The 20,765-nt window shown below is 32.5% G+C and overlaps 1 protein-coding gene across 1 annotated transcript; it reads left to right on the top strand.

Annotated features, from left to right (window-relative positions):
* The first annotated feature begins 242 nt into the window (after positions 1 to 242).
* LOC131851385 (uncharacterized) lies at positions 243 to 14,705 on the top strand. Its single transcript, XM_059201879.1, has 6 exons — positions 243 to 429; positions 1,542 to 1,700; positions 6,120 to 6,263; positions 11,534 to 11,723; positions 12,411 to 12,581; positions 14,246 to 14,705. The coding sequence occupies exons 1-6, from the start codon at positions 419 to 421 to the stop codon at positions 14,612 to 14,614; spliced, it is 1,044 nt and encodes a 347-aa protein (XP_059057862.1). The 5' UTR covers positions 243 to 418; the 3' UTR covers positions 14,615 to 14,705.
* Positions 14,706 to 20,765: the final 6,060 nt, after the last annotated feature.

Below are 20,765 nucleotides of genomic sequence, written 5' to 3'. Positions count from 1 at the left end.
TTTTACCGTTTTTATAAGATAGTAATAGTTTTTCTTTCTACTTAACTAGCATAATGCTAAATTTAGTAGGAGCTATGTATTTTAAAAGCTTTGTAATTTCAAGACAAAAATATTTTAAAACACTGCGCCCTCGTAACGTAGATAAAGCATTTTCTGTCCATAGTACTCCATACTGGCTAACATTTTTTGTCGTTTGTCAATGTCAGGCTGACAGTGGCAGTTAGTCTTTTCGACACCTACGGGCTTGTTTTGTTTGTTTCTTCTTTTTCGAATTTTATTAATTAACCAAAGCATGTGGTGATCACCCGCGTGTACCGTTATTAACATTCTCCTGTTTTCTTAATTACTAAATAACGTTCCGCTAACAAGGAAGTCCTAATTCTTTTTATTTTCGCCGGTATAATACAAACATTACATAATGGACACCAGGTGAGACATTTTTATGCAAATTATTCGTATTCTCGAGGATCATGCTGAATGCTTTTTTAAACTTATCCTCGTGGGAGATATTTTACATTTTTTTTAAATTGTATTCTCCAATTAAACAAACTACAGTGTAGTTTTCATACGATTATTCAAGTCGAACTGGCTGGTCACTTTATATACTTTATTTTAATTTTTATAAGATTTTATTTAAACATTTAGAATTATAGATATGTCATCAATAATTTAATTTCTATGTTTTATGTTATATATTTGTATATATATTATTATAAAATACATCATTATTTTGCACAGTATATGGTATGCTAATAAATTAAAAATATATTAAATAATATTATTATCAATGAATTAATAAGTATTTTATTATTATAATTTGTTTAATGAATTTGCAAACTTATTGTATTTAAAAATGCTGCATAATAGTACTATGGAATTTAATATACAGATATTTAAACAGATGTGGTGTTTATAGTTGTTAGCACTTGCTACATTTTACAGTTTTGCATAGATTAAGTAAATTATACTTAATAATAAAATAATTAATTCATTTATATAATATTTTGGATATTACAGTTCTTTAAAACATCAGTTGGATTTTATGGTCTACTTTAAAACAAAATTACAAAAACAAGATTAGTCTGAGGGCACGGCTTGGGATTTGAACCTAAACTCAGGTCTTTGTAATTTCAATCCTTGTTTGAATTTGCTGGGTACTGATTAGAGGGGAGGGTATGGATAAGTCTTCAGTAGTAGGCTCAAATTATTGTTATTATAGCTTTAATCTTCCACATGACATATATTTTTCTGAAATATAGAAAATTATAAATATAATTATTTTATTTTTGGTTCGTTCATTTTTCTTGTTATGTGGCCCGTCGGGTAAAAACCTTATCCATCTTCCGCCAACACTCTCTATCCATGGCAATTTGCATCCAGTCTTATTCTTATTATTTTTATATCATCATCAGCACATTTTTTTCTGCCATCCTACTCCTCGTTAGCCTGTCGGGCCCGGCCATTTTACTGTTACAATAGGCTCAATTTATAAATATCTTTATGAATTGAATGTGGAGTTAGTATTTTATGTATTGTTTTAGTTCCTTGCATGAATCCCAGCTAATTGGTATTGGCAACCCTCTCTTGGACATTTCGGCCACAGTTGACGAGGAACTCCTCAAGAAGTATGACATGCACCCTGATGATGCAATTATGGCAGAGCCAAAGCATATGCCATTGTATAAAGAACTGGTTGAAAGGTGAGTAGTCTTGAATTTAACAGTTTGCAAAAAACAATCTTATGCATTATTGTGGGGCTTTGGTAACAGCCTATAATACAGTTAACCACAGATGCTGAAGTATTTTCCAGTAAATATGGAAGAATGTTTAATAGTTGTTATCTAAATATGTTAAGAAATTGGTTTTATTTAAACAATAGATGGTTTCAAAACATTTAAACCAAAGCCTTGAATGTTTGTCTATCCCAGCATAATATTTTGGAAGCTAGTAGTTCTATCAATTCCAAATTTAGAACAGTTTTCCAGGCCCGAGGGCACATTCGAAATACAAAGGAAAAATATTAACTAATACTAGCGACTTCGTCTGCATGGAATTTAATTTTATTTTTCTGGTCGGTGAGACAATTTCAAAGCTGTACTGCTGTAGTGGGGTGTAGTAGGCACGCTGGTTTAATTTTGAAAATCACCAGTATGAAGCGTTAACACTATAATATATGAAATAATATGTTTATATTGCAAGAGATACATAAATAAAATATTAAGCAAACTAGCTGTATTATCATCACTTAAATATTATAATGGTTTCCCAGATATATGGGAATGAATAAATCTACAAATTCAGAGTCCAGGTAACTGACTGAAATGACTTAAATGTGTGATATGTATGTGATTTAGAAGTTCATACTGTATGATTTTAATACAACTATTTAAATTGTAAATATAGTGTGCACCCATCCAAGTAACTGTGAATAACATGGTCTGATTGTTGTATGATATTTAGTAATTCATACTGTATGTTTTTAATAGAACTTTATGAATGGTAAATATAGTGTGCACCCATCCAAGTAACTGTTAATGACATGATCTGATTGTTGTATGATATTTAGTAATTCATACTGTATGTTTTTAATACAACTTTATGAATGGTAAATATAGTGTGCACCCATCCAAGTAACTGTTAATGACATGATCTGATTGTTGTATGATATTTAGTAATTCATACTGTATGTTTTTAATACAACTTTATGAATGGTAAATATAGTGTGCACCCAGTCAAGTAACTGTGAATGACATGATCTGATTGTTGTATAATATTTAGTAATTCATACTGTATGTTTTTAATACAACTTTATGAATGGTAAATATAGTGTGCACCCATCCAAGTAACTGTGAATGACATGATCTGATTGTTGTATAATATTTAGTAATTCATACTGTATGTTTTTAATACAACTTTATGAATGGTAAATATAGTGTGCACCCATCCAAGTAACTGTTAATGACATGATCTGATTATTATATGATATTTAGTCATTCATACTGTAAGTTTTTAATACAACTTTATGAATGGTAAATATAGTGTGCACCCATCCAAGTAACTGTGAATGACATGATCTGATTGTTGTATGATATTTAGAAGTTTTTAATGTATGTTCTTTAATACAAAATGGTAAATAAATTTAGGACCCACTTGATGGAAAATAGATGTTGTGCAAGCACAAGACTGTGTGCCCTTTTTGTAAGAGTACATAGTATCTTAAAAAAACACAGAAATAAAAAACTTAAAAATAAACTGTACTAATGAAAATATACAAATTTTGTAAAATAGACTTTAAAGCTTTAACTTTAATGTCATTCTCGAATTTTTGTGATACTCCTATGTATATATGCTGATTCTCTACAATCTTCGAAAAGATCATGGCTAGTCAAGAACTGCTGTAAGTTCTATACTAGAATGTGTATCTAATCTGCCGCGTAATCCGGCTACCGTATGCTGAATCTGCGGAATGCTAAGAAGTTCGTCTTTGTGAGTCACCAGTTTTGCTATTCCCTCTTGTACTGAAATATTTTTTACTAAAATTGTCCCTAAACATCATAGTTCCAAAGAAAGCGGTAGAATAAAAAAATGTTAACTGAATAGTCAATAGTCAAAAGTGCTTATATTAAGTTTATTTGAATAAAGATTATTTCTATTTCTATAAAATTTTAGATTTTTGTAGTTCCATAAAATAACTGTTACATTATTAATTGTTAGGCTATCGAATTATCAAATATAATTATTATCTGAAATTCGGTGATTGAAAGTCGAAAGTGATCACTTCAGATCTATTTATCTGTTTAATTAGCTTTTCACATCAAAATAGCTGAACGAGATCTTAATGAGATTTGGCAGGTAGATCAAGATATGGCTATCTGTTATCTAAAAAAGATCTGATTTATCCAAGTCCCGTCCAACTGTTGCGAGTTAGTTACTACATAAAAAAAACATAATATAGAGTGAAAGCATGATGCAATGCTCATTCAGATAAGTTGTAATCTTTGCGTGGTAACGCGATAACAGTGAACAATACTGTCGCTAAATTTACGTCTTTCTAACGGAGTATATTATTAGTACTTTCGTGTTTTATATGACTAACTAGCTGTCCCGGCAAACGTTGTTTTGCCATATAAATTAATAATGCTATAAAAAATAGGGGTTGATGACAGAAGGGTGAAAATTTAGGATTGTATGTATTTTTGTATGTTGTATCATAAAAAAATAGAAACTAAAAATTTTCTCTAAAAAATAAAAAAAAATTAGGGGTGGACTACCCCTAACTTTTAGGGGGATGAAAAATAGATGTTGGCCGATTCTCAGACCTACTCAATACGCTCACAAAATTTCATGAGAATCGGTCAAGCCGTTTCGGAGGAGTATGGGAACGAAAACTGTGACACGAGAATTTTATATATAAGATAGCACTTTTCCACCGACTGAACTTGTCCTCTATATATATACTTGACATTTATACTTGTCTATCATATATACGTACGTGATCCGCGCAACATACTCTCTGTCTGTCTCTGTCTGATTTTCTTGGTACCCTACCGGTCCTTTACACGCTGTATAATCTTTAGGGATTCAAAATACCTAACCATAAATTAAATATTAGCCCTTTAAAATCCATCGTGACAAATAAACAAAAAAAAAACCATAATCTATAGTTTTTTTTATGTATGTATTGTAATGTATGTATGTTATATATGTATGAAGATCTCGACATTTTTTTATCGGACTACTCTAATGGCCGCAGTTGGCCTTTACAGCTTCACCGGACGATAGGGGGCGAGTGCAGATGACACTCTATACCCGCGGAACGACTTATGGAGCGGCTGAAGGCCAACTCCTGCCAGACGGATACGACTTTAGTCTGAGGGCACCACTAGGGGTTCGAACCTCGACTCAGGCCGTCGTAATATCGATCCCCGTTTGAATTGGACGGGGGATCGATCGAGGTCTCGACATTCATACTAACATATAACATAATAAATAGCTACCCCTACTTTGCATGGGTATTATACATACTTTCCTCTTAATAGGCAACACTAGCCTATTGCCAAAGAAAAAAAAAACCTTCCTCTTGAATCACTCAAAAACTGTATTAAAATCCATTGATTAGTTTAAAAGATCTAAACGAACATTCAGCGAAAGCGACTTCATTTTATACTATGTAAAGATTGGAAAGAGTGGTTGTATGCATCTTTTCACTGCTGAACGGGCCTTAAGGAAAAGTATTAGGTATATAATATAAGATTTAAATTCCAACTAATAACCATTTATTATACATGTTTGTTACCACTTCACGGAGTTAATCTTAAGGAAAAATAACATACAAACTTAAATTAATTTATTCACATAAGACCTCTCGGCCTCTTGTGCACGTCGTATGTTTTATCACTTCTCTGACCGTCCAGTTCGGATAGCTATTTGAGTTGAGAAGTGGCAAGAAATTTGTTGTAGTAATAAGAAAAATGACTAGGTAAATAGAGAAAATATATTAATATAGACTACTGACAATTAGGAATAGAAAAAAGGAAATGAAGTATCAAAAACAAGAATGTAATATAAAAGAACTATAAATTCAAATACAAATTTAGAATATAAAATACATATCTGATTAGCCAGTTACAACAAAATTCAACTGGTACATTGTTTTACTTAATACTAGCTGTGCCTGCGACTTCGTTCGCGTGGTTACCTTCCTACCTTACCTTCGCTCCTATTGGTCGTAGCGTAATGTTATATAGCTTAAAGCCTTCCTCGACAAATGGACTATCCAACACAAATAATTTTTCAATTCGAAGCAGTAGTTCCTGAAATTAGTGCGTTCATACAAACAAACAAACTCTACAGCTTTATACTATTAGTATAGATTCAGAGAACCTCGGTGGTCTAGCGGTTTAGCACGCCGCTTCAATTCCGATGATCGCGGGTTCTATTTCACATTTTTAGTTTGTATTCACACATCACAATTTAAAAATGTAAAATTACTACATTTATACGAAAGAGCAACACGTTTCTTGCTCGTTCATTGCATTTCTGAATCTGCTGTAAATTCAAAAACTAAATATGACTATTTAAATTATTTAAGTAAATCATTTTCAATTCCATGCCTCTAGATATAAAGCTGAATTTATCGCCGGCGGCAGTGCACAGAATACGTTGCGTGTGGCCCAATGGATTCTGAAGAAGCCTAACGTTTGCACGTACTTCGGCTGTGTAGGGGATGATGACTACGCCACTATCCTGAGGGAAAGAGCCATGTAAGTGTATTTATTTATGTATTCTTAACAATAAGTTCCGTGTCCAATTTAAATTACAAAATTATTATGGTATGGGTTCCAGGGAGGCATTGCGAGAGTGTTTTAAGGAATCATATCCTCTCCGTTGCTTCTCAATACATTTATGAAAATATCATCTATGCCAGGAAGAATATAGACAGTTTCAAAAGAGTTAGTGATTGCACCAATAAAAGCTTACGTAACAATAACAAACTGATTTTACCTAAATATCGTTTGGCTAAAGTTAGTAATTCGGTTTATGGCAATTGCGTAAGGTTTTACAATAAAATACCAGAGTCTGTTATAAATCTGCCAGAAAAAATATTTATATGTCAAATAAAAGAGTTCCTTTGCAAAAAAGCTTACTATAAAATTGAAGAATTCGTTAACGATAATAATGTTTTTATAGAAAAACTTTAAATCCATAGCACTGACAATATTATCTGATTACACTAATAATGAGTGCGTAGCTATTTCTATGTTGATTATCGCATGTCTCTTACTTGTTATACTGTAATTATTTATATATAAAAAACATCTATTAAAAAGAGCAACATACAAGTTTCTTGCTCATTCTTCTTGTGATGAATCTGCATTCCGAATGAGTGGTAGAATCAAAATATGACTAATCAAAAGTGCTTGTAATGAGTTTATTTGAATAAAGATTATTTCTATTTCTATTTCATCAGCACATACACTATCACTAACACCACCACCAGCACATGCATTATCACCGAAACCGAAATAATAATGGTCCCTATTGTTATATCATAAACAAAATAAAAATAAATCCACCGCAGAGAAAATCATTGCATTCCAGCTACATAGGACTACAGAAATCCACAGTATTAGACACTTGTTTAATAGTCAGGAATTTTTTTAATGGTCAAAAAAGTTTTTTTATATTAATAATTGTATTCCCTACCGTTTTCTAGGTAGGTTACGTCTTGTAGTACCATATAATTTGTAAGGTTATTTTGCTTCACATTCTATTATCATTATAATAAACAATACGTACTTACTTAATAATATTATAAATGGAAAAGACACTGTCTGTCTGTCTAGCTTTCATGTCAAAACTACTGAACCGATGAAATTTGGTACAAAGATAGTCTAGAGACAAGATTGGGGTTGTAAGGGGTTGAAAGGAGAAATGAAAGTTTATATGGAAGTATCGTCATTTACTTAATAATATTATAAATGGAAAAGACTGTCTGTCTGTCTAGCTTTCATGTCAAAAGTACTGAACCGATGAAATTTGGTACAAAGATAGTCTAGAGACAAGATATGGGGTTGTAAGGGGTTGAAAGGAGAGATGAAAGCTTATATAGAAGTATCGTCATTTTTGAAGGTAGAAGGATGAAACTTTTTTTTATTCATAACGCGCAGACGAAGTCGCGGATACAGTGCCGTCTGTAGTTATTTTAAATATAGTTACGAGTGTAGTTTTTTTAACATATATTTTAGTCTAGTTAGTTTAAAATATATGTTAAAAAAACTACACTCGGAACATTCCGCAAATTATTTGATATATATGTAAGCTAGTTATTATATGATAGAGGATATCGCGTCTTAATTGTATTTGTATTGTTATAAAATGTAATGTTTTGTTTGTTATGTACTTTATGTACTATTATCGTATAATGTGATGTACAGATAAATGATGGCAATGTAGGTACAGCTCCATTACAAATCAAATCGGCTTAAATAGTGAAATTTACAATAACATTTGATTTTATCATTTATCGATCAAAATTAATCAGTTAATAAGGCATTTATTTGTAAAACATAAACAATACATTTATGACATGTCAGTACTTACATTTGTGACTTGGCATTTTATAATTTATCTTTTTTAGTAGATTTATATCTGGGAAAATGGTAACAAATGCAACAGGTAACAAATAGGCTTACTATTTATACAGGTTATAAACTGTATAATAACGAGGTACTTTCTTTTTTATTGATGATTATGCAATGGTTCACCCGCTGTCGGGGCCCCAGTGGAGGATGATAGGATGAGCATGAGGTCAGGTCAGTTAGCCCATCGTGGTAAATTCACCAGGAATTTATCACGGTTGGTTTCCAGGGGGAACCGCGTGGATGTCAACCTGACATGGTACATTGCTAGCAATAGGGTCATCAGTCCACATTACTAATAATAACCCCCCCCCCCCCCCCCACCTATAACAAGGTACTATCAATAGGAAATAAAAACATAGCAAAAAAGGGGATACTTTATTTTTTCTTTCTTTCTGACGCTGACGAAATCGACAACAAACCCGCGTAGTTCGTTTGTAAAATACAAAATAAAAAAAAAAAACAAAAATAATTCATTGGAGTAGGTAACATACATTTTCCTTAATGCTATTTCGTTGTTGAACTTTAAAAATGCTTGTGCCACTCTACCATAGGTTTTTTATTCCTATCGTCCAGTGAAGCAGTAAGGCCAGCTGCTGCCAACAGCATTAGAGTAGTCCGAAAAAAAACTTTCTGAACGTGCATACTTATTAAGGCAGATAATAATTTTATGTCCTTTTGTGTAGTAATATATCGGTTTACAATAGATAAACGGAAACGTCACAAATCGATCAATGTTCTATAATAATTACATTATTGTATAGATAAGATAAAATTATACATTATGTTAAACAAAGTCTTAAATAGATTAAGTATTAAGTTTATTAGTTTTTAATTTGGGTGGACTTTTATAAAGACAATAATCCGATCGATCCCACACCAATTCACATGGGGATCGAAATTACGACGGCATGAGCCGAGGTTTTAACTCCTGGCGGTGCCCTCAGACTAAACTTGCATCATCCATCGATACATCAGGTAGTAGTTCGCCTTAAGTCTGTCTGCGAATTTGGAGTTTTATCTGCAACTCGTCCCCTTATAATAATAATAACCAAGGACAATTTACACAGCGCCATCTAGTCCAAAGCTAGGTAGAACTTGTGTAATAGGTACTAGACATTTTTTTTTTGGACTACTTTAATGCTGTTGGCCGCAGCTGGCCTTTACAGCTTCACTGGACGTTAGGGGGTGAGTGCAGATGGCACTCCAAACCCGCGGAAGGACTTATGGAGCGGCTGAAGGCGAGCTCCTGCTTGACGGATACAACTAGTCTGACCATTAGGACGAACGTCGGGCTCAGGCTGTCGTAATTTCGATCCCCGTTTGAATTGGACGGGGTATTGATCGGAGGGGCGCCCGGGCGCGGGCGCCCGCGCGCGCCCGGGCGCCCGGTTGATTGCGCGATATGGTGTGTTGGGGGTCGTCGTCTTCGCCGGCGAGGACGGTGTCGTGTGTGTGTGTAAAAGTGTGGTCGGGGTAGAGGTACTAGACAACTGATATAGATACTTAAATACATGAATAATATACATAGGAAACACCTAAACCAATACAAACAATCATACTTATGATTACAAGTGTTTGTATTGTGCGAGGAATCGAATTCGCGACCATCGGAAACAAGGCGTGTTAAATCATTAAACCAAGTCTTGCATAACACTCAAGTTTCTTGCTCATTCTTTTTGTGATGAGTCTACTTTCCGAATAAGTGGAAGAATACAATAAATTTATTATTCTTAAGTGCTTATATTATGTTTATTTGAAGATATTGATTTCCATTCTATGATTTAAATATGCAATGAATATACATATAATTTATTGTAGGTATATAATACCGGTAAATAAGGGTTAATTCATAATTTATAGTTCAATATACGTAACAAAGTCAACAATGGTATAGGGAAAATATTGTGCAGATATATACGTTGTCAGTGGGATCCGAGTGATAACATTTTGATCTCACTTGATCCCGCGCTCGTTTCCGTTATAGCTACCTATCTAAATATAATACAAATAGTTACAGTCATAAATTATTATGATTACAAAAAAATTCTTTAACAATCATTAGTGACGAGTATTGATTTTTTTTATGGATGGTAATGGAATGGTGCACCCGCCTGTGCTAACGGTTTACGCTGACGGGGCATCACTGGAGGATGATAAGATGAACACGAGGTCAGGTCAGTTAGCCCATCGTGACAGAGTCACGATGGTTTTCAGGGGGAAACGCGTGGAGTTCAATCTGACATTGCTAGTATTGGGTATGGGTATTGGTAATGGGGTCTGGAGTCCACATTACTGACATTCCTTTCCCCTCCGTTATTAAAATATTTGCATTAACTATTTTTTATGTCTTTTGGAAAACTCAATTTTATTTCTGTCACTTGTCTAGTTCCTGCTTGGAACTCAGCTTGGGACTAGAAAGCGTCGTGTTAACTCCCAGGGTCATTATTATTATTAATGTTACTTATATTATAAACGCGAAAGTTAATAAGTATGGATGGATTGTTACTCTTTCATGCAAAAACTACTGAACGGATTTTAATGAAACTTTACATATAGCTTAAACATCAGAATAACACAGTCTATAAATATCAGGCGGCTGAAACCAAAGGCACAGCTAGTGTTAGTATAAATCTTAAACTACGACAAGTTTTACGTGTTACCTGGCCTTATAAAACAATTTTTTTTCTCTTTATTTTAGCAACAAACAGTTGTTATATAAACATATAAATATGCAAATAGACATATTTTTACAATAGACATTGAATGCCGAAAATTTTTACATAATTTTAGTGAGCCTAGTGGACTAAAATAAAAACAAAACAATACAACTACAAATAAACAAAACAAAATACAACTACAAAAGAAATAAGAATATTACAGTACAAACATTATAATAACAAAAATAAAAAGGGGTTACTTTAGTATTTCGAATAGTTTCTTTCTGTATGTAACTAAGGTGCAACAAAACGGATCCAAGTCAACAATCTTAGTGTTATACATATTTATACATATATTTAGTATTTATGAATGCATTTTCCTTCCTTAAGTTTAAATGGCACTATGGGGAAAACCGCAGTATTATAAATTAAATACAGAGTTCCATTGACATCCGTTAATGATTGAGATGAATTGTAATGAATGGTGAATGAATGAAATTGGGTACCCATTTATTAGTTCCTAGCTGTGCTCACAACTGCGTACGCACATTTGTAGATTGCCATGAAAGAACTATAGAAATTAACAAAAATATAAAAATAAAAATTGTATATAAAGAATATGGTTCAAAATAAGAAAAGAAATATAAAAGGAGGTCAGTCGCCAAAAATAGCAAAATAACGTTTGCCGGATCATCTAATAGGTTTAATATAAAATAAGTGGCGTTATTTCAGTGCAGATGGTGTAACAGTCCGGTACCAGGTGACGAGTGAAGAGCCGACTGGAACGTGTGCGGTGCTGGTCACTGGGACACACAGGTCCCTGTGCGCCAACTTGGCGGCTGCGCAGAAGTTCACCGCAGACCACCTATCAAAACCTGACTGCAGGAAGAGTATCGAGGCAGCCCGCATCTTTTACGCTACAGTAAGTTGAAATTACTATGCCGAAGTGAATTCTGATCTTTTAGGACATCATTTAAAAGTGATAAAAGTGTTTGGTGTCACAAAAGATAAACATTTTTTTTATTTAAGAGTATGGGCTATTGTCAGGTGCTTTAGACCTGTAGCACTGTGGCCTACATAGATCTATTGTGCTCGCTCTTTTTCAAAGTTCCTAGACCCGTCAGAGACGAGAATTGATGATATTTTTAGGAACGATGGTTTTTATCTCCTCAGGATAGAGTGTATACTTTACAAAAGAGACCCGAAGAGAGGAAAAATGTGGGCCCCAAGTGATTACTTTAAACAATATGCGTATCCTATCAAACCCTACCGATTAATTAATACCGATTTTTATGTACAGAGTTACATCCCTAATTGCATCCCATTTTTTATGTCGAATTTTATCCCTAACTAGCTGACATGCGCAATTTCGTATGCGCTACATGTCCCCACCTTTTGCAATTTTTTCATTGCAGCTCCGCTTCTATTGGTCGTAGCGTAATGTTATATAGCTTAAAGCCTTCCTCTACAAATGGACTATCCAATACAAAAAGAATTTTTCAATTCGAACTAGTAGTTCCTGAGGTTAGCGCGTTCAAACAAACAAACTCTTCAGCTTTATAATATTAGTATAGATTTCTACTATTTTTATCCCTAATTTCTACTATAGGGCTTCTTCGTGGCAGTATCCCCGGAGTCGATGCAACAGTTGGCGACTCACGCGCACACAAACAAACTCACATTCATCATGAATCTCAGCGCGCCGTTCGTGTCGCAATTCTTCAAGGAGCCCCTCGAGAAGCTGCTGCCGTACGTCGACGTGCTATTTGGAAATGAATCGGTAATTATCACATCATAGCGTAGCAATATCGAGAGTTACGGGTAGCCTTTTTTTTCGAGACCATCGTGATAAATTATTGGTGAATTTGTCACAATGGGCTAACTGACCTGACCTCATGTTCATCTTATCATCCTCCACTGTGGCCCGCTGTGAGCAGGCGGGTGCACAATTACATTATCATCCTTAAAAAAAACCAGCGAAAGGACTTATGGAGCGGCTGAAGGCCTACTAACGCCTGACGGATACGACTTTAGTCTGAGGGCACCGCTGGGGGTCAGAACCTCGACTTACGGCGTCGTAATTTCGATCCCTATTTCAATTGGACGGGGGATCGATCGAAGAGGTAGTCATTATCTAAAAATACAATCGTAAAGAAGTGTTCCTATATGTTAATTAATCTCTATAATAACTGTATATACATATTGACTACTTAAATAATAAATTATAACACAAATCTAAAATATAATATTTACTTGATATTAAATACGGTAATGAACTAATTATGCATCTTAACAAAATTGCTTCTGCGTAAATATAATAAAAACTTGATAAGACATTGGCACGTATACTTAGTCGTTGTGTAACATTTTTTTTTATTGTATTGACATAAATGTTAATTTGAATGTCATAGACTAAAATACTTCCGGTAGGTAGAGATAATAGAAACAGCTAGGTGGAGAGACATGTAGTTTTGCGGGTACTAATTGAATAAAAGGGGCTAAGGATCGTGCCAAGTGGCGTGAAGTGGGACAAGCCTATGTCCAGCAGTGGACTGCATTGGCTAGATAATAGGAACAGCTAGGTAGTTCGATTTTTAGAACTGTACTTAATATATGCAGATTTTGTAAGAACCATCTTTTCAATAACGTAATATACCCAAACATTTTTTTATACCACAACGGTAGCAAACAGTCATACGGACTATCTGATTGTAAACGATTACCGTATCGTATGGACGCTTGAAACACCTTATTCTTCCATACATACTAATTAGAAACAATAAAAATATATTTGCCAAATAGGTACAGGCGTTGTGAAGTGATATGCCTACATAATTCGCCAATTGATATTTATTTTGTATATAGATTACATTTAATTGAAGTTCAAGGCAAGAACGGCTGCATGAGCAGCCCGACCTCGTAAATTGATATCCGAACGTCATTGCTATTGTGGTTTTGTGCTTATATTATATATACTTATATCTTACTCGTATATAAAATTCTCGTCTCACAAGGTTAGTTACCATACTCCTCCGAAACGACTTGAGCGATTTTTATGAAATTTTATATACATATTCAGTAGATCTGGGAATCGGCTAGTATCTATTTTTCATACCTTAAGTGAAAAGGGTTGTTTGTTTACCCCTAACATTTATTTTTAAACTTATTTTTATTTTCACTCTTCTATCACCAACTCCTATTTTTTTAATAGCGATTTTATTTACAAGGCAAAACAACGTTTGGCGGGGTAGTTAGTTAAAGTATATGTAAATAGAAATTGGTTTATAAAACACATCTCGGCTATATGAGCCCTGTGAATAAATCAAATAATTTATTAAAACGGCCTCGGTGGTCTAGCGGTATGATACCACTTTATTTCTCATCGCGGGTTCGATTTGCAAGGTACAAACATTTGAATTCAAAGCTATATTTTTCATTTTACAGGAAGCGGACGCTTTCGCCAAAGCGTTCAATATTAACGAAACCAGTCTAGAAGAGATCGCGTTGCACATAGCGGCTGCTCCAAAACTGAACAAGGATAGAGAGCGAGTCGTGGTCGTCACCCAGGGTAAGGATCCTGTCATACTAGTAGAGAAAGGTAGAGTCAACCTAATACCAGTTAGTGTACTCTCCAGGGATCAGATAGTGGATACAAACGGCGCCGGAGACGCCTTCACAGGCGGGTTCCTAAGCCAGATGGTGTTGGGGAAACCGTTTACGACCTGTGTTAAGTGCGGCATATACGCCGCAACTCATATAATACAGCATTCAGGGTGCACATTTAGTGGCGAGAGTGATTTTAGAGATAGCTAAGTTGAGTGTTGACATCGACAATAATGTAAGGGTATCGGATTCGATTAGTTCACATAGAAAGGCAAAATTGACATATATCAAATCAAATTTATTGCATGTCCATAATTACATGTTGAAAACATCAGTTCTTGTCCGATCACCGAAGTTAAGCATCATCGGTCGTGGTCAGTACTGGATGGGTGACCGCTTGGGAACACCACGTGCCGTTGACTTCCCCTCCGATCGATCCCCCGTCCAATTCAAACGGGGATAGATATTACGACGGCCTGAGTCGAGGTTCGAACCCCTAGTGGTGCCCTCAGACTAAAGTCGTATCCGTCAGGCAGGAGTTGGCCTTCAGCCGCTCCATAAGTCCTTCCGCGCGTTTGGAGTGCCATCTGCACTCGCCCCCTAATGTCCGGTGAAGCTGTAAAGGCGAGCTGTGGCTAACAGCATTAGAGTAGTCCGAAAAAAAAATCCACAGCAAGAATATCAGGATTTAAATTGGAAATATTGAATAATTAATTGAAACACCAAAATATTATTATCTGTTAAAATTAGCACTTATTTTCGCTAAGTGTGTTAATTCTATTAATAATTAATCAGTAGTAATTTAGATAGGTTCATAACGTTGGTCGTCCGCTTGTTAGCACATGAAAATATTATACGATAGCTTTTACCCGCGGTTTCCCTCGCATTGAATAAAAAAGATTTGTTTTTTAATAAAAAAAAAGTATCCTATGGCCATTCTAATATCTCCAAGAACGTACACAAAATTTCATGATGATCGGTGCAGTAGTTTTTGCTTGAATGCCTAACAAAAATCTCTACTTTCACATTTATAATATTATAAAGTATATTTGGCTTTTCTGAGTTTTTAATGTTTGTGGATAATTTACAGGGTGTATCCGATATTCTTTTATTATGTCGATGAGTACTTACTTTGGATGTCTTCCAAAGTTGACCAGTTGTTCAGTTGACAACTGAATCAATGTTTATGATCATAATATTGTAGATAGTGTATATATTGTAGTTTTGTTTTTGGACGGTTGTGCAAACGAAAAACTACTATAACAGAAAGTACTATAGTAAAAACTACCATAGAGTAGTAAGCTTTTAATACTTATCTTAATCATAGATATGTTAAATATCTAATAAACCAATTTCAGTTATAGAACTGCTGATCTACGGTAGAAACCAACTTTAATCTTAATGATTTCTTCGCACCTTTTTATACATTTGTATCTCGAAATAAATAAAATTGAAGTGTCTGTAATTTTAAATTAACAGATTTGCACTAAATCCATATGAAAGTATTTATATACGGTACTTATTAAAGAAATATATTTGTTAATTTTATTTAGTACTAGCTACTCACCCTGGCTTCGCACGGGTGTATTATTTATATAAACCTTCCTCTAGAATCACTATCTTTTAAAAAGGACCGCTTCAAAATCCGTTGCGTAGTTTTAAAGATTTTAGCATACATAGAGACGGACAGACAGCGACAGCTACTTTATTTTATACTGTGTAATGATATTTCGTTTGCATAATCGTGTCCAATATTAAAATAATAACTATAAATAATGTATGTTAATACATTGTCTGTATATATTTATATATTATGCCACTAAGGTTCCTTGTGAATTAGATAAATGAAAAATTGTATGAGTAGAGTAATAAGTAGCATAAATTGCAATAAATGTATATAAAACTTGTAAGTGGAGCATATCAAATGGTTATTGATAAGCAATTGTAAACGGCTATGTTTCCATAGACTCACGTTGGAATATAGTTAACTCTCATTTTTAACGGTGGTTTGAAACTGTAATTAATTTCTTAAAACAGAAATTTCTAGAATACTATATTTTGTAAATGCAGTATATTATATAATATTTATAATGATATATAATATGTCGCACAATTAAATAACTAGCTGACCCGCACAACTTCCTTAAACTTAGTTTTTACACGCTAACGGCGAAAATTAAAGAAAAAAGTTATGTTAATAATAATAGACATACCTTTCGCAACAGCTTTGTCATGTTTACATTGGATATGTCAAAAATATGGACATATATATGTGAAAATTATTCATTTCGAAAGTATACAGGGAATGTAAGCAACAGGTAAAGAAATAAATACATGGTTATAGATGAATGATGCAAGCACTTCAATTTGCTTTATGTGCCTGCTTTACGGATTACCAATTTGTTTTTCGGTAAAAGTGGCTCAGTGCCCTTACCTTTTTGAATCTGTTCATATTTTTTTTTTACAAAATATATTCATATTTTGTGAGAAAAACATTAAGTTATAAGGAAATGTAAAGAAATCGAATAATAGTCATAATAATATTAATTAATATTATAAAAATCAAATGTTTATATTCTGTAGCTGCTTATCTTAAAAATAATTGAATTTTAATGGTTTTCGTTTACAATTGTGGTATTGCAATATTTTTAACGTTTAGTTGTTATTATATTTGCATCAATTGCTATTAAGAATGTAATAAAATTGTAGTGAATTAGTATATTGAAGTAGCAAACGATAAATAAATAGATTTGTCTGTGTCTTATGAGTATAAATTGAGTATGGATCCTAATGTAGTTAATAATAATAATTCCAGTTGTTAGACCAATTTGATTTAAGTGAAATGTCTTTTTGAATTAGGATGTGGATCTGAAATTTATTGCAACTTTCATATATTCTCATTTAATACGGTTTATTATCTTCCAATCCCCAAATAATGTTTCATTCGTTCATTTAAAGCCACGCTCTTGTGGGTGGAGCTCTTGCCATTTCTACGATCTTCCATCGCGCTCATAAAATGTTACGATACGATTCCAACTTTGCCTTTAATTTGCTTGATTTAATGTTTAATTTCGAAATAATATTTCTACTAATATATTTAGTAATAATGAAATAATTACTAACATCAATGGCACCATTCATATTCATCCATTAAAGTAAATGCAACCCTGCAATGATGTATTTAAAGATGCATTCTCACTGAACTAATGGATGTTCTCAAGCAGGTGCTAATGAGAAATATTTTTTATACCTAATCATCGTTTATTTTGTTATGTACATAGTCGTAAATTATTGGCGTATATATATCGTACTGGCGTATATCGAAAAAATAATTTAATTATTCACCTATGCCAATCATTTTGTTTATTGTGGAGTATCTGCCAGACTAAAATAGAAAATTTCAAGATTGTAAAAAATTGCTCATTACTTAATATAGTTTTTTACTCCTTGAGTAATTCTCCACACTGACCTATGAGCCATTTTGTATTGCTGTAGCACACACATGTAGATTTACCCATATTCTATTGCATTGTTTTGAATAATCTGTATTGGATACTATTTGTAATTAAGCCTATGTGTATACTAAGATAAGATACAAATAAAATTTCTTATCTATCTAGTTTGTATATACTACTGACATATATATATTATATGTAAATATTAATGTCTTTATATATATATATATATGAATTACAGATGAAACTGATATTCATTATTAATTTTTACATAAAGTATTTTATCTTGTCAGTTCAATAAGAAATGTACAAAAAAATATTGTGAAATAGTGGCTGGCAGTTACAAATAAAACATAAAAGTGATTTTGTAAATATTTTTCACCAGGAAAGTTATTGTAGATAATAATGTAGTAATTTTTACATTACAAAGAAGTTATAATAGAGTAAATTTTTAGTTTTGATACAAGTTACACTTAGTATTTATACATGTTTATTATATTGATGAATTTTATTCAAGTATCATCAATAGAATAACACTGGATTGTTAAACAACAGTATCACTATATTGTGAGAATCTCATGAGAAATAGTAAAGAAACATTTAAAAAAAAATGCAAATATTTAGATTTTATTGAAATATAAAAATGTAACTATCCAATTAGGTATGTCTAGTTTTGTTGATTAATAGGAACTAGCATTTTAAGTTCTCACATAAAATTTAATTTTCTACACACTTGATTTTCCCAATACAGTGAAAATATTTATTTATAATAATATAGTTACATGAAATTGTCATTTTTAAATACAATTTGAAATCGCACAATATGTACATCCCAATTAGGCGCAGTTTCATTCTCGTTACCCAACAGAGGCATGGATCTATATATCTCAATAATAATAAAATTGCTTGTATTGTATTCTATAAGTTTGTGCATGCTCCGAGTGATAGGGCCCGTGTATGTCTTGATATTTATTCTGCACCTAATTTTTGGAGCTTTATTCAATACCAATCTTTTTCGCATACACATACTGTGGTTTTCTGATGAATCTGTTGTATGGGTCACCCTTATTGGTCTGGAAGCAATATTGTAATTTGTTTTATGGAAGTATGGAATAAAATCTGATTAAATTGTTAAAAGTAAATTAAAATTGATTATTTATTAGAAGTTGAAAGTAATAAAAAGACAATATTAATTATGATAAAAAAATTTAAATGTTATAAATTTTGTTACAATAATTGAAGTATGTAATCTAATTTACAAAATCTATGAATCAAAATTATAGTCTAAAATACAATGTAAACAAATTTGGTGGACCTATTCATCATTGTTTTGTTAATATTGTTAAAACAGTTGCTTATTACTTATACAAAAATATATTAGTACTTAACAAATTTTTGTTTCTTTTTCCTTACCTTACTTATGAAATATTCATATAACCAAAGTTTATCGGTGTTTTTATTCACTTGCAAATGTAACTAATAATATTCTAATTACATAAATTCTACTATACATGTAAATTACTGGACTGCTTTTAATCTAATTTATATAGTTTTACTCGAATCTAGAGCGGAAGTATTGGATTTACCATTTAGAGAAATTTGGCCCATTGTTCCCACAAAATAAAATGTTAAAATGTTTTTGATGGTAAATAAAAGACGGCTCATAGAAGTTACTAGTAATCTGAGCTCTAGTAGCTACTTTGCCTAGAAAATAATCATGGCGATTCAAAAAGAGAACGCTCCTAGTATCTTGAATACACTACCGCGTCGTGCCGCGTTAAATACCAATGTTTTTTTTAATGAAATGTAATTTTAATACAAGTTATAAAAGAATAATAAAAACTTTTCTACAACCTTTACCTTGAAAAAATAAAAAAATATACTAAACAGTGTTTTCCTCCATTCATATAGATATACCTAACTGTTTGGAGGAAAACATATTACTTATCAGAAAGCTTACCGCATTTTTTCTTATTGTTATGATTATGACAAATAAAAAACTTGATTTATATTTTTATTTGACGGTGGTATCAAAATTCAGTGTTATGTATCCGTCTATTTTCATTTTAGAATTCTAAACAAAAAATAATAAACGCTTTGACTTCGTACTAAACAAAGTAAAAGTTTTCAAATATTTTGAACGAGAAAATTAAAATTCGCTGACCGCGCGAAAACAGGCTATTCAATAAATTTTAAAAGTTATGATAAAAGAATGTTTTTTTTAATGGCGACTCCGACGGATTGTTTTTACTAAAAATGAAAAGGGTATAGTGATTATTTTCTCATTGTCTATGATACAGTCTTTCCAACTGTCTCATAAATGTTACAGTATGACGATAAATTACGAAAGTTTTTTTCTAATATCATCGTTTTATTGTCGACGTCGTAGTAACTTATCGTATATCCCAAATACATGTATACAATTAGTGAAATATATTTTTTTATAATTCTTCAAATCTATTACCAAAACTTCATATAATGGTGAAGGTCATACAATGAACAAAATTTAATTTAATTATTTTCTAATTCACAATTACTATATACAATAGTGAAGGTCATACAATGGAAAAAAAAATATTTATTTATTTTCTAATTCACAATTACTATGATCTTTAAGGACTCTTATATCTTATATATTTATTTAAAAATATTTCGCTGTCGCGAATACCATATTAGAATTAATTCAGTTTTTTTAAACAAGACCAATTTTAAATTCCTTCCTAACCATTCAGGAATGTACTACTTACTTTTTTTTACAGATCTGTATAATTTAGATGTTCACCATAGACAATAAATGCGCGTTGAAGAATTACATTGTAGCGCAAGTAGATGAATTATATCTATATCCGATTATAATTGAAGTGGCAATACATTTGTGACCGACAGGATATCAAAAATATTTTTTT

This window comes from Achroia grisella, unplaced genomic scaffold (genome assembly GCF_030625045.1).
Source record: "Achroia grisella isolate CSIRO2021 unplaced genomic scaffold, CSIRO_AGI_Agris_v1 utg782, whole genome shotgun sequence".
Taxonomy (NCBI): domain Eukaryota; kingdom Metazoa; phylum Arthropoda; class Insecta; order Lepidoptera; family Pyralidae; genus Achroia; species Achroia grisella.
Note: the sequence above shows the minus strand (reverse complement) of the source record. Positions and strands in the feature narration are given on the sequence as shown.